This window comes from Poecile atricapillus, chromosome 9 (assembly GCF_030490865.1).
Source record: "Poecile atricapillus isolate bPoeAtr1 chromosome 9, bPoeAtr1.hap1, whole genome shotgun sequence".
In the NCBI taxonomy this organism is placed as follows: domain Eukaryota; kingdom Metazoa; phylum Chordata; class Aves; order Passeriformes; family Paridae; genus Poecile; species Poecile atricapillus.
The window spans coordinates 10546970-10562557 of NC_081257.1; the positions used below are offsets into that span (position 1 = coordinate 10546970).

The window sequence follows — 15588 nt, forward strand, 5'->3', positions numbered from 1 at the left end:
GAGGATTTTAAACTAACTCACAGGGAAATATCTTTCCCATGAGGTGAACTTGATTGACTTTGACAAGATATCTGGTATCTCAGCCTCAGCTGACTGCTGACCTGTACTGCAGTCAAAGCGTGGAACTAATTTCTTGTCACAGATCATTGCAAATACTAAGAAGAACCTATTATTTCTCCCCAGAAATTTTAAATAAAACTGAGTTGAAGCTGGATTTGAAATAGAGGCTAAACTTGGGGTAGTGCTAAGAACTCCACTAGTGCATCAGCTAGAGTTTCTTCCAAAAACTTTGCCACAATTATTTTACAGCAATCCTGGTTCCTGGTCTGTCCCAGGATAACAATTTAGTGAATAAATTCAGATCCTCATGAGTATTGAGGCTTTGCTTGTTGATGCTGCATAAGCCAAAGTAACCTTTTTACATCATCTATCTGAATAGTAAATGCATTGTACTTGTATTTTTTTGTATCCAGTATGTGAGAAATACTAAACACATCCAATTTTTGTATTTCATTCGTTACTTAATTTCAGTAGATTTTTGAGCCCTTAGATTTAACAAGCCAAATCTATGCATAGGTTTTATAAATTTTTGTGAAATTAGTTTGAGCAGTACAGATTATTATTAAACAAATTATTAACAAATTATTAATCTGAAATTAACATGCTGTTATTCATGACAGAGTCAAACACTTGGATTTTGTTATATCTGGAATACAGATTTTGTTAAACAAAATGCTCAACAGCAAACCTTCTCTGGGTTACTGTTTTGTAGAGGTAGTGCTCTTAATTTTGTTAGGGTCCTGTCCATCTGCTCTGCAGATTAAACAAGGATGCATAATTATCTGAAAAACATAAAACAATTTCTTAACAGTCATGTTTGACATCTTGGCTTTCCTTGGAACAATTACTTGATTTCTGCCCATCCTCTCCTCCCAGTTAAAGACAGTAAGCTGATTAATGGAATGCCACTAACAGGAATTAGCTAAAATACTATTAGATACAGTACAGTGTCTGAATGAAAAAGAAAGACCTGGCATCTAAACTCATTTCCAAACAATCATAGTAAAAATTTACAAACAATATTGTTTTAAAGAGTAAATGCTTTATGGGAATACCAAAATTTTAATGGATAAAAGAATGGATGAAACCAACAGAAGGAAGAAAATGATGTCTGTTGAGCTTGATCAAAGCAAATTCATTAAGCTGAAGCAGTTGAGGTTTAATTTGAGAGGATCACTTATATGTGATATGCAGCTGCACAGTACAGTTTACATGCAGAAGACAGAGGCCAAATTTAAGAGGTGATTAAGCAATTATGAGGCTCTCTAGGTCCCGTGACAACTTTACACTTCTTGATGGAATTTCTTCCTCTTTAGGCTTACTCTGATGCCTGAGCCATGGAAGTCTCATTTTTCCAGGTGCTGCTGAGCTGAAATGCTTAAGAGAGGGTGCTCTCAGTGCACACCCCACCAATGCATCTCCATATTCTGTGTCAGAAGCACAACAAAGCTGAGTCTGTCCAGCCAGGACAATGTCAGGGAAATCTGTGCTTTGACTCCAGAGCACTGAATATAAAATTCCCTGCTTTTATAAACCAACCTGGACAGTGCTGTGCTTCAAAGCACAGCCTGTTTTAAGTCAGCTTTAAGTTAACTCCAATTCAGCCAAGAATATCTCAGGACAAAACCTTTGAAGCCAGGCAGCTTTGAAAATCTCTCTGGTGTACTCTTCACTGAGTAGAATAAATAGGCTGATCTGGGGTTTTGTGAACCTCCCTTCCATCCTTCCAGGAATGCAGGAATAGTTTCACTTCACCAGATACTGATGTCTGCAGAATTTTTACACCTGTCAAGGTACTGAGTTGGTCAGTCTGAACAATTTTGAAGATGATGAGGCAGATTACAGGCAGCACTGAATTAACCCTCTAGTTATGTGTCTGTTGGCATGTTATGAAAAGAGGAAGGCAAAGTTTAAACCCAAGCTATGAAATTCAACAAATTTAAGAGGGTTTGAAACACTGTGGAAAATCAAAATAGGTTCATACATGCAGCACATTGTGTCTGTAATGTTACAAATGCAGAATTAGAGGTTTTATCATTAACCCCAGGCAGAGCTTATATTGATTGCAAATTGAGTTTACAACAATTTGCAATAGAAGAATACCAGGTGTACAGAAAAGTGAAGACCTTGATTTGCATGCAATTGCATATGAGGATTTTACTCACAATTACCACAGATAGGGATAAATGAGATTTTAATGATTTCTAATTGATGTTTTAGCTTGAAGTTTGCCATCTGCTGCTGTGTAATAAGGGCTATATCTGCAGTAAACTTGACTTTTTCCCATTTCACTTCAGTCTTGGTCTCTGATCACTTATGCCATGTTGTAATGATAGTTGACTCCAATACAGCACAACTCACAAGATAATTCATCCAAATGTCACTGGAGGCAGTTTCAGACTGTATCAAATTTGTCCAATCAGCTCAAGATAATTCCTCAAGATTGAAGATTTACCAACATGTACATGTAAGCCAAATGAATAATGTGTAGTGCACCTCTAGTATTATGGTGAATGAAGAGATTTGAATAATCTTTGTCCTTTGTGTTGTCCATTATCTCATCTGCCCTCTGGTTGATGTGATGGACAAACTGTGGAGAACTGACATTCAAAAAGTAAGACTAGAACTTTAAAATGAGAAAGGGCAAGAAGGATGGTGCTTGGTGATGTCCTTGCCATAGGTGTTTTGAACGTTAAAAGCCTCATGGCCTCAAAAAGACAGAACAAGTCCATTGAGAGCCATTAAATATGACACTTCCTTTGGCACAAAACATCCCTGAGCCATAGGGCAGGAGTTTCTTGCCAGACATTTTGCTGAGGATTTCAGATGTGAGATCTCCCTGAATTCCTGGTGTTGCTTTAGCACATCTGGAATTTGTGTCTTTAGCTCCTTATTCTGCACTTTGGGTGAGAAGTCTGCATTAATCCCTTCAAACGAATATATCTTGGTTTTGAGGATGGAGATTTTCCTGTTCTCATATATTAACCAGGCTCTGTCTCAGTTTTTAATCAGAAGGCAAATCAATTCCTTTAATCTTTCTTTAAATGGAAGTTATGGAAAATGCCATTTGACATGCATTAAATAAGCAGCAAAGTTTTCCGAAAGGAAAGGACTTATTTTTGTGCTTTGATCTCTGGTATTAATGCAATCTGAAATATTACTTCATGAATAGAAATTACAATGCATTACTTGATTAGAGTTTAATTGTATCTAGAATTAAATGATAAAGTTGTTGAGTAGTTTTTAGGAATTCAATCTTAGATTAGTTCCAAGGTGTTCTACTAGGTTCAGGTGCTCCTGAGTTATGGAATGCTTTTGAAATAACTCAGCATTTGCCCAAAGTGAGGCATTTCTTCTAGTACTGGTTAGCTGCAGTTGCCAATTTTTGCTTCATGAAGCATTAGTCTCAGATAGATTACCCTAAAACATTTCGCTTAAAATCCAGCTGCATAAATGAGAAATATTTTTTATACATTGCACATTAAGAAGTGAATGCAAATTACAGCTGCTCCTACTAACAGAGCCTTTGTGACAGACCATGAGAATTTCAGCTTTGCTCCTGGGTAACTAAGTTAGCAGAATGCCTGGCTGCCTGAAAATGTTCTCTTTATGAGCAAAAACAGAGCATGGAGTTTTATTGCAGTCACTGCCAGAGCTCTGTTTTTGGAGTTCTGCTCAAAGTAAAATTGAAAATCTCAGGTTTTTCAAAATGATACATGGCAGAAAAATGTTGGCACCCAAACCAAATGAATTTGTCTTCATTCTGAACTCTGGTGACTTGGAAACAACTGTCTGCTAATTGTATGGCTGTTAGATGCAAAATGCATTCAGATGTATTTGAAATTTAATTAAAATGTTTGCTTGATCAATTACTGCTAGAGAAACACTTGGCCTGTATGGTATGAGTCAAGTCTATGAAGCAAACTCATTTCTAAAGTAATAAAATAATAATGAATATACTTAAAAAAAAAATTGAGGAACTATTATTCTTAAAGCTTTAAGCCAGATGCCTATGCTTGAATGAAGTTGCAAAGGGCAGCATCCACTGGGATGAGGCAGAAATTCAGTCTGGGCAATGGGATGTTCAACACGTTAACTCTGGGGCTTCATTGCTAAAACCTCTCAAATGCAGGGGACTTGCTTTGACAGAATGGTTCTGGGTGATAAAACCCAAAACTTCACAGCCCCTGTCCTTAACAGAAGCCCCTGATGTGCCAAGGGTTGTTGAAAGCTCTGCCCAGGAGACTAAGTAGGTATAACAGCAGCACTGTGAAAGATTTTCCCATATGAATATTGCAGAACTGAACGATGAAAGCTTGGAATCTCCTGAAATTGAAGGTAATGATCCCAATCTTGCTGAATGGCTATAACCCTTTTTTATTTCAGCTTCTCCAAAATACAGTTTTATTGGAAGAGGGAAAAAAAAATCCAAACCAAATATGTATTTCCAAGTTTTCTATTTTTTTTTTTTTTGGATGAGCTTAAAGTTTAAATAAACTTTAACTTAATCTTCAGTACGTCAGTTCAATTAAAAAAGCATTTTAAAAGATGATATATATAGACTCTTTTGAAAGGTGCTGTGTAAACTCACCTGGTTTGGTTACTTAGGAGGTTTTTTTACTTTGAAGTATAAACTGGTGCTATCACAGATCACCATGAGAGAGAAGTGCCTTTGGACTTCAACCTGCAAAGACTTAATGCTTCTGTCTAACCATCCACAGGGCCCTCTTGCAGAAACTGAGATTATTATATTTATTTAAAAGACAGAGAAAAAAATTGAAGAAGTAATTTTGAAAAATATTTGTTCCCATGTTTAGTAGGTTTATTCCAAAAGAGATGTTAAGGAGAGGTGTCAAACTTTACTGTCAATAGAGCTCAAAGCCTAATCACGAATTTCAGATACAACAAACGCAATGACATTCACAGAAGAGAAAACAGATTTGCAAATAGTTTGTTCTACAGTACCATATGTAATTTTATTGTCTGCTGAATTTTCATGACTATAAAGCATCTTAACAAGAATCCAGTGCAAAAGCCAGAATAATTCCTCTTCAAGAAGAGCCATTTCCAAGTAGCTTCACATCAGAATTATTTTTGTGACTTATCAAAATTTCTTTTTGCACCTGAATCCTACACACAAAACCAAATATCTCTTTTTCGGACTCGGTATTTTTATATCTCCGTGTGTATTTCAGAAGTCCATCCCTGGATAGTATGCTGAGCTGGCTAAGAATAGCAAGTGGAAGATATCTTTATAGAAAACCTTGTGTGAGTCTATAAAGAGGGCATTGAAAGCTCAGGGACTGCAACCTCAAAAAAAAAAAATCAGCAACAACTTTTTAAATTTCATTCAACTTTGATCTGGATATAACTTATGTTCAGAAGTTTTCCTGGAATGTTTCCATTGTGCTTCAAAAATTTATTTTCAAATTTTCATTTTCCTAAAGTTGTGTTCTGGCTTTTTGTACAGATTCATTCTCATTTATTTATTTATTTTTAATTGATTTAAAATGTCTGACTGCATTTGACTGCTTTATTTCAGGAAAAACTGTGGTAATTCCATGTTACAAAAAGTAGCACTGCTTGTTGAGATACACATTGCTGTTTATTTTCTCAAATGATGATTCATGTAAATAGGATATACATGAACTAAAAATCCTAATATTTCAATATGCTTTGTGATCATCATCTTAATTGGTCTTTAAATTTTGTTCACGTTCTCAGCTTTTAAGAGCAGAACTGTTGCAATGCTCCATTTGTTTGATAATATTTCTGATCCAAATGCTAGATTCGCTCAGCATTTCATCTTGGGGTTTGTGTTGGAATTGCAAAGTGGATGTGGCCACTGCCTTCTTGCTTTCATTGTTCTTTGATTTCTGAAGGAATGAATAGAATGTTATCTGACCTGAATGATCAAATTCTCCTTTCTCTGACTCTTCATTGCTGTTAATATAGTGATCTACTCTATAAGATCATCTTATTTCTTGCAGATGAATGATGCAATGGGATTTGAATTGCCATGGGTGTATTTTGTCAGTCTCGTCATCTTTGGGTCATTTTTCGTACTAAATCTTGTTCTTGGTGTATTGAGCGGGTAAGCATACACCTTTTTCATCATGAAGGCAGAGTCCTGAATTCAGTTGCCATGAACACACAGGTTATCTCATACAGGTGAAACTTCAGTTGGGATGACATAATTCAGTAAACTTCTATTGCTTCCTCCACTAACTACAGCACAAAAAGTTTTCCTGTAGCTCTCATATAAATAACATACAAACACCAAAATCAGAGTTTAGACCTATCAGCACATATTCTTCATGTCCTTTTGGCAAAGTTATAAAATAAGACTAACACTTCTCATGCATTCATTAGATGTTATTTCAATTAATCCTCTAAAGCCTCACATCTACATCAACATTTTGGTACGTAAATTTATACAATTGTTCATTCATTTTTTAAAGATCTGGACAAGCCATAAACTTTGTGTCGAACCTACGTGATCTGGCAGCTGCAAAAAGGACTCTGCTGTTTAATGAATGACTGAATCATAACTTATTTCCTTGCGTTTTACAGGTAAATGATGCAATAGGATGTGAGTGGCCATGGATCTATTTTGTTAGTCTTATCATCCTTGGCTCATTTTTCGTACTTAACCTGGTTCTTGGTGTACTTAGTGGGTAAGCAGTTGAGTTAACATTGTGTATGCTACTGCTACTTGTAAGATGGCCTCTGCATTTACTCCAGCTTCTCAGCAATGGCTTTTGTGCATGCACTTGAGATTCTTATGTCATCCTAGCAGTGTTTGCTCTTTGGACTGAACTGTGTGATTTGAGTGCCTGTATCTGTCTTGACATCACGTTCACCATGCTTGCCATAAATATTCACTCAGTGAGGCACTAATCTCCTTATTCTATAATATTCCTGCAGGGAAAAAGATTTTGTGCAGAGAGATGGGTGGTGCACCCTTACAAATGTTCTTCCCTGTTATATACAAGTGTCTTTTTCTGAAAGACCAATTTTGCTTTTCTTCAGATAGTCATAGTGCAGTTCAAATGTTATTTATGTTTACCAATCACATATTTTGCTCAAAATACAGCAAAATCTTTTTAATAGGTGCATCAAGACCTGTCTTACAGAGTGTGCTGCACTACCCCAACACAGTGTTCAGTGGTTCCTGGGTTGTAGAGCTGTGAACTGCTGTGACAACCTGCACCAGGAACTGATACATTTATCAATAATAATATATCAATTTCATATAGCTGTCAGTGGTGGGGTTTGTCATAGCTTTTTGTTGGTTTGTGCACTCCAGGCTTCAGCCAAGAACTAAAGCCATGTCAGTTCTAGCTGTATAACGTGCTTTAAAACTGCAGTTTGTGGCAAGAGTTTGCCAGATTTTCTTTTTACAAAGTCTCCTTATGTGAACTTACAGCCCTATTTCCTTTGCCATTTCCTGATTTCTAACACACTTGAGCTTGGGAAGCTCCAGTTTATGGTAAAGATATTTTTGGATAAATAGATGAAAGATCCAACTACCATTTGAACACTGGAAAGACAATTACTATGGCTGTGTACATATAGGTTTTAGTTATACAGCAAACAATATTATTCTGGCAGTCTCAGGCAAGTTGTGCCATCCTTGTCAGCCAACAGAAAAATTTCCCTTGTGTGGAAAGCAGCCTGCCAGTGCAGCTGGGGCTGTCAGGATGCTGATAGTGTGTGCAGCCCCGCTCATGGTTTTGCCACATTGGATCCATTCTATCTGAAGGAAATGATAAGGCATTATTATATTCCTGGAAATCAGATAAGCAAACAAGATTTCCAGGTGTTGATGTAACTTCATTACAAGAGCTCTTTTATTTGATGAATGGTTTTACAATGTGCTTTTTAAAATATTTAGTCATTTATCTGTGATAGATTACTGTTGCACAGAGGAAACCATGGAAAGCATAGTTTTACCTTACTGTCAGACTTGCTTTATAAAGCAGATGTTTAAAAGAAAAATGGTAGTGCTAAAACAACACTGCTGATTTTTAGATTTAATCTCGTCCTTCCAAGATTTATACAGTCATATCAGCTTTGTTTTATCCAAGGACAAATGTGAACATTGTTGCAAAACTGAGGGCCAACTTTCAGCCACACTGGAAAATGAAATAAGAAGATGGACAGATAAATGAGTGTAGTTATAGTGTAATTTATTTCTTCTTTTGATGCTGTTACCTAACATTGCTGTGTGCATTGCCCTTTCCACTGAAGTCATTACAGGATTAGGCTCTCACAGTTCCTTCTCTGGCCCTTAAGAACATCACAAGCACCAATTAGTTTTCTTCCTGTCCTGTAAAAGGTGTCTGGTAACAGATAATGAATTTTCCTATTTTTCCTTCCATGACTCAAATTGTTATTTGTTTCAGATTTTTCTGTCTTTAAAAAAAAAAAATTTACAGGGAAAGTGACACCAAAATTGGTGTTTTGTTGCACGTGTTAATTTCTTTTCCTGCAGTCATGGAAATGTAGAGATACTCTCATAAATCAGCTTAACATTTGATTTAATATGTTAAAATACTGTGTGAAGTTTTCAAAATTATGATGCATATATTTTTTGGAATATGGAGTAGTTTTTTAGCTGCCATTCCAGTAGAGGGAAGAGATGTCCCCTTGTCCTTGGGTTCCTTTTGGCAGACAAGAAATCACCACCTATTTCTAGGTTTTGTGTGATCCATAGAGCTTTAATGCTCCTCACAATCCTTGCTGGCTTCCCTTGGATTTTCAGTGCATGGAAATGGCAGTGAAAAGTGGGATATGAACTTTCCTTACATTTATCAAGCCATTAATTGCTAAATTTATTTTTCTGCTGCAGTGTCAGCCAGGGTCAATTGAGTGCTCAGGGTTGCCTGATGAATTGTCTGAATCCATGTTTGCCCTAAATACATGAAAGAACCTTCCTAAAACTCCCATTTTTTGTTTTCTTTCTGAAGACAATGACACTGGAGAGCTGAGACACATCCTGTATAAATATCACCAAAGACTGACATTGAAAGTGCAAGGAGAATGTTGAAGGAGATACTCCTAAAAGATACCAATCATAGCAAACTGATGTTTGGAACAGAAGTGAAGAGAATGTCCTGGCATACTTGTTTGAAACTCTGACAAACAAGGGCCAGTGTGGAATACTGGTTCTCTAATTTATTTTGATCAGTATATGACAGTTGTATACAAAAAATTTTCCCCATATGTTCTGTTTAGAGCCACTAGTCTAGTCTAAATTTTACAGATTTTTTTTTATTTACTAGTATTTTGATATACTATTTGATGTACTAGTAAAATCCAAAGGATGTTTTTGTTTTTCTTAGTAGAAAGATATTTTTCATTCTGAGCCAAGTATTGAATATATAACACATACTTTTTTTGGTTCTATTTAAAAGTTATTGGCTCTTATGTTTTGTGCTCTTCATAACACAAAAACTTGGTCTGTGATACATCTACAGATAAAGTTAAATTTTACAAAACCAATCAAATATCAAGAAAGTAAAAATTATGCCCATTTACTTGAAAAGCATGGCTTTGCATACAGATTTTGAAAGTGGAATCTGAATGCCTAATACCTTTTCTGTATGAAAGCGTTACTTCCTTTATATCAGGTTATGCCGTGCACATTTAAATCTGTTTGCTGTTTTTGACCTGCTTTTTGTTTTAAAATATTCAGTTATTCTCTTTGCACTCCTTTGTTACTCTGTGACCATCTGCCCCTTTGTATTTCTGTAATGCCTCTTGTGCACTGCATGTTTGATGTATTTAGATACTATAAAATGGATGAGAATGATGATTTGGTAGATCTTTTGTTTTCCATCTAGCTCTTTCTGAAGGTGAGTATTTCCTGGTGATCCGTGTCAGTCTTGCCTGCAGAAGTTGATATTCTTAAAAATACAGTTAATATTTTTAACATCCATAGTGTAAATGAATAGAAACAATGTGTGTATGGAATTTGCATGTGGTACATATTGTAATTTCTGCACGGCAGCTGACTGTGGAGATTTTTTTCCTAAGAAATTTTCTTGAATAACAAGGATGGAGAGAATTCATAGGCTTGAGTTAATTCAGATTTTTCAAAAATCTCTAAACAAACTCTAAAAAGCTCTTTTTACTCTGCATTAGACACAAGGAATATTTGCATTACTCTAAAAGTGAATTCTTTGAAGGCACGAAATACTAAGCATAGAAACTGGGAGCTCAGGACAGGCCTCCTCCAGATATTCCAGTGTAGAAGACCAGAGCATATCATGGCTGTTGGTGCAAAAGAGTGAGCTGAAATTGAAAGTTAGAAATTACAAGGTTAAGGTTATTAGAAAGTTAGCAAATAAAGGGTAGGATGAAGATACTCATCCATACTGAAAGTGTAAAAAGTTGAAGTTAAAAAAAAAAAAAGTTCAAATAGGCATGTCAGTAATTCAGCATGTATTAAACTGGTTTGCTATGAACGGAGGAAATAAATTATAAAACTTCAAAACTTATTTATCAAGAGGCATGGCTTTTAATGGTGCATGATAATCTATTCCTGAAGATGGTCCTTGTCATTAGGAGATGGGTTCTGCTAAGGCATTTTCTGCTAAGGCATTGGTATTTCTTTGGGTAGCCATGGGAACAAAACACACTTTATTCACTTTATTTCAAACACACTTTATTAAATCTATAAGTTCAATTTATTACCTTACCAAAGGACACCAAAACATAAGCTTTGACATGTCCTTACATTGTCCTACAGGGGATCTTGCAGGTTACTAAGTGAATGTTAACTTTTTCAATTTCTTTCTGCTAGTAATATTTGCAATGTGTGTACATAGTGATTCTAAAAGCTAAGTGTGTGTATTCATCCACCCCAGTCTCCCAGCAATATCTGTCAATTAATGTCATATAAAATATAACATTTGGTGCAGATAAGCTTGTACACCTAAGTACTGTTGTCTGCAGTATATATGGAAAAAATCATAGAAAAAAGACATTTGAATAATGATGCACCAAATAGAAAATGGCAGTAAACTGCCATCCATAGCCTTTCAGCAAAAGGAAAATTAACTGTTTTTGACAGTGTTCCTTTTCACAGCACCAGGAAGGCCTTAGTGAAAAATATAAAATAAAAATTGTTGCTGAAAATCTAACTCCTTCCTTAGATAAACTGAATCTACATTAAAAACAAGGAGAGGGACTCCAGCTGTAGATCTCGGGAAATTATAAGCTGAAGCAAGCTCATTTAATTTCTGTGTCCTGGTGAAAATAAAAACTCACATAAATAAAAAACAAGGAAATGTTATATTGGATCAGTCAATTGAATATACTAACAATAATTAATCAGAAAATACTTTCAGCTGTATACAGCAGCAAATAACTGATTGCCTTAGACAGAAACCACTAAAGTCAGCGTGGACAGTTCTGTACTCTTGAATAAGAACTTGGAGGGAACTGATTTTATTTCAGTCCTGTCTGAACTCACCACACCAAGATTTTTTGGGGATTAGTCCCATGGGGTGCTTGCCTGTGAGCCCCTGGCAGGGAACAAACCATGGAAGCTTCAGAAACTCCACTGAGAGGGCACATCCCAATGTCAGGATCCCAATGTTTGGTCTTGTGCTCAGAACTGCCCCTTCTTCTTCCTAGAAGTCCAGAGTATCCTGATCCAAATGGGTCTTGAGAAGGGGCACATCTTAATATGCAGATCTAATTAACAATGGTCTGAAGCATCAGATCTCAGCTTTGTTGCTCTATCAAATGGTTCCCTATCTGTCAGTTCCTACCGATGGTCTTGTAGCATCCTTGGGCACCCTGGCACAGTAAGGCTGTACAGGCCCTTGCTCCTCAGAGCTGCTGCTGGAGCTGTTGAATGCACATTTTGCTAACTACTAACCAACTGCACAGAGATAGCCATGGGTAGGTAATACCAGTTTGCATTTCCCCAGCAAGAGCCCAGTGTTCCTTGCTCAAGGAAAATTCCTGCTGGGTTTTTTTGGTTTTGTCCTACAGTAATAATTCTAGTGTTCAGCCTGTGAATTTTTTTCCCCTAAAAGAAGGGGTGAAAATTATGTATACAAATCTCCTATAATTAAAGATGTGATGTTACTTAGCCTTTTCTATGTCTCTCCACATCTGTTACACTTTACACCCAGCTGTGAGCTGCTGTCTGTGCTTAGCTTGTACACTTGAAGTAGTTTTAGTTCTCTGACTTGATTCTGCTGATTTGTTGGTTGGTATGGTTACCACTGTGTGAAACCTCTCATGCAAGTCTGGTGGCCAACACTGTACTCCTGTGAGTACATTTTTGTTATTATGTGACTGTTCTCTGTGAATAAATGAGTCTGGGATGTCTGGGTGGCAGTTCTACATATAGATTTAGCTTAACACTTTCCACATACCAGACCCTGTGTGCAGTGAGCTCTGTACTGCTGGAGATTCACTCTCCTTCCCACTGCATTTGCAGTGACACAAAAGGGCAGGAATATGGCTAACGAAGGATTTGTGTCCTGGTTTATGCTTAGCTATCAAAATCACCCATTTGCTTCATATCATCAATGCCTAGAGATGCACAGGAGTTTCAGCAACTCTCGTGGTGCTGCACAGGCCCCCTGATGAAATATCCCTGGCCTTTAGCATGGGAAAGGCTTCCAGCTGGTCAGGGGCTGGTATAGGTGTCTCTAGTTTTTATATCTGAATATACAGAGAGAAGGAAGAGTATACCAAAAGCATTTCAACAAATTGCCTTAGGATTTTTGGTTCAAATGATCCTGCCTGTAATTTAAGGTGTGACAACCAGGGAGATGTAATTGAGTCCCAGCAGGCACTCCCTGCTGCCACTTCCACCTTGTTGCATCAAGCCATTTCCAACTGATGCACACCAGCAGGAGTTATTTCACTCTGCTGAAAAAAGAAAAATCTGACATGATTACCCCAGACTATTGAAGCATGAAGTCAAGCCCTGCATTTTATATGCTTCTGCCTCAACAGCCATTGATGATGATGGTGTTGTGCCTGAGCAGAGAAATGAGATCATCTTTCTGCTAGGAGACAAGGAATTTTTGGGCAACAGAAATAAACCCTGAATTTTATATAGTAGGTTAGTTATTACCAAAAGTAAATGAGATTATGTAGATTAGTCCCCATCCAATGCTTTATTTTGCAAGTGATGTCTCTATTGTGCTGCAGATGCAGCATCCCCTGTCCAAAATACTTTCCAATATCAGATCCAGGTCATTTTATCAAACCTGAATGAAGTATGTGTTTCAAAGTTAGCTCTTAGCACAGGCATTTGTGAAACCAAATATTTACAGAGCTTAGGTCCACTTAGTGGAATTAATAAGCAGTTTCTTGAGGCTGTCAGCTTCAGAGGCTGCTGGTCTGAGTGCTGGGTTGATGACAGGGAGGCCAGTTCAGGCCACCAGTCTGACCACGCCAGTCCCTGTTGCCTGCAGAGCCAAAAGCTTTTCTTTTCTCCCCTGGACCCACCCTTCCCACTCCACAGCCATGAAATGCTGCACAAGCAGCTGCCTTAGTCCTCCTTCCAGGAGATCAGCCAACATCTATGTATCTTTATCTTAATATTCAAGTATCTTTTTCTCTAGATGTCATTGTCAGAAGCTTTAAAGAGCCAACATATCTCCCTTTTCTCACCTCCATCATCTTTTTCAAATTGCTTATTTCTTGGCCAAAAAAACATAGATGCTTTTGTTTTGCCAACAGGAAACTCGTTACTTTCAAATTCTATTAAATTCTCCCTTCTTATTCATGTCATTTCACTAAAAGGAGTATGTACCTATGTGTCTGAGGGATGTCCCTTCATTGCGGATGTGACAGAAAAAAAATACCATAGACCTAGATTCTCCCCTCCTCTGAATAAAATTGTCTTCTCATGTTTTATAGTTCCTTATAAACAGTCAAGCTTTAAAAATAAAATTATATTTTTAAAATATTGTGGAAATAAACACCCTTGCATCTCCCCCTACTAATAAATTGCAGCAGCCTGTAGCAAGGCAGCATTTGAATTCTGTGCAGCATTAAAGGGAAAGGTCAGAATCAGCTGTGTATATAAAAAATTAGGTTTAATTCTCTGCATTCCACTGTTTTAATGTGAAGTCAGAGAGTGATTCAGCCATGGGTGAAGTGCTGTTCAAAGTATCAGCCTTGCCAGCTGATTAATTAAAAAATTATTTTGTTCACTTCACTCTATATAATAACAGCAACTTTTGTTTTACTTCACCCTCATGCATCACATCCCCTTTGAATTAATGAGAAATACCTGAAGGACTTTAAATGAAAAAGACATGAATACTAAGTAAAAGGCAGCAAGGCTTGTTACTTCTCATTTCCTACTCTGCCATGATAGCTCTTTCTCCAAAGATACTGCCTGTGGGAAGTGAGTCACGAGTTCGTTGCCTCAGTCAGGTGTAAAGGACAGTCTCTAATCCTCTGGGAGAAGCTTAAACCCAGCATTGCTTAACCCAAACAGCTTCTTATTGACTTGTGAAATTACTCTGGTTTTTTTTCAGAGTGATTATCTTTCAGAGAGATCTTTAGAACTCTCTCTTTCACTGGCGTTTTTGTGAGGAGATGATGGCCTCTTGCAGAATCTTGTCCTTGGATGGGAGGTGAAGGGTAGCAAATGCAAAGCAAGCGCTGGCATTCTTCAGCTTCATTAGAGTGCCATCAGATGGAACAGGATGATCCCCATGTGCCAAGCTGAAATGCTGCTGAATTAAGTCCTCAGCTGTAAAGGATGTAGTGCCTGCCTCTTGGCATTTGCAGCAGAAAGCTGTGTAACTTCTGCAACATAACACTAAAAAAACCTCCAGCATCTCCATAGTTGCATGTAAACAGCTTAACACTTAAATTTACTGATGTCTTCTAAACACTGAATTTTTGCTGTGACATGTTTAAAGACTAAAAAAGCTAATAAAAATAAATAAGAAACCCTCTGGAGAGATTATGTCTTTCCAATTCTAAATAGTGTATGTCATCAAACTCAAATATTCTATTGAAAAACTGAGACTTTCTGTTACTCTGTTCTGTTTTCTTAGGGCAGTATTTTTATTGCTAATTGTTTTACCTTCTTAAAATATTTTTATATCTTATGCTAATTTTATAGTATTTTCCACTTGAAAATGATATTATTGGGTGGTTCTATAAATTTCCCTTTAAGAGCATATTAATTAGGGAATATTTTCAGATGAAATTTTCCAATAAATAAAGGAGTTGCAAATTCATAGTAAATGAAATTTCTCTAGCCATTTTTTTAAGTTTAACTTAAGCCCTATTGTAAGATTAAAGTAAGTAGCAATAGGACAAGGGCTAAACAGATTAAAACTGAATGAAGGTAGTTCAGTATTAGGAAGAGATTTTTCCCTGTGAGGGTGGTGAGGCCCTGGCACAGGTTTCCCAGAGAAGCTGTGGCTGCCACATCCCTGGAAGTGTCCAAGGCCAGGCTGGACAGGGCTTGGGGCCACCTGGGAGAGTGGAAGATGTCTCTGCCCACGACAGGAGCAGGGAATGGGA

General features: G+C 37.1%; 1 protein-coding gene across 1 annotated transcript in view; it reads left to right on the top strand.

Moving 5' to 3' along the window:
- CACNA1D (calcium voltage-gated channel subunit alpha1 D) overlaps positions 1-15588 on the top strand; it is a 166893-nt gene that overhangs the window by 72790 nt on the left and 78515 nt on the right. The window contains exon 8 of the mRNA XM_058844779.1: positions 6634-6737. Coding sequence (XP_058700762.1) covers positions 6634-6737 — 104 coding nt within the window. The remainder of the gene's footprint in view (positions 1-6633; positions 6738-15588) is intronic.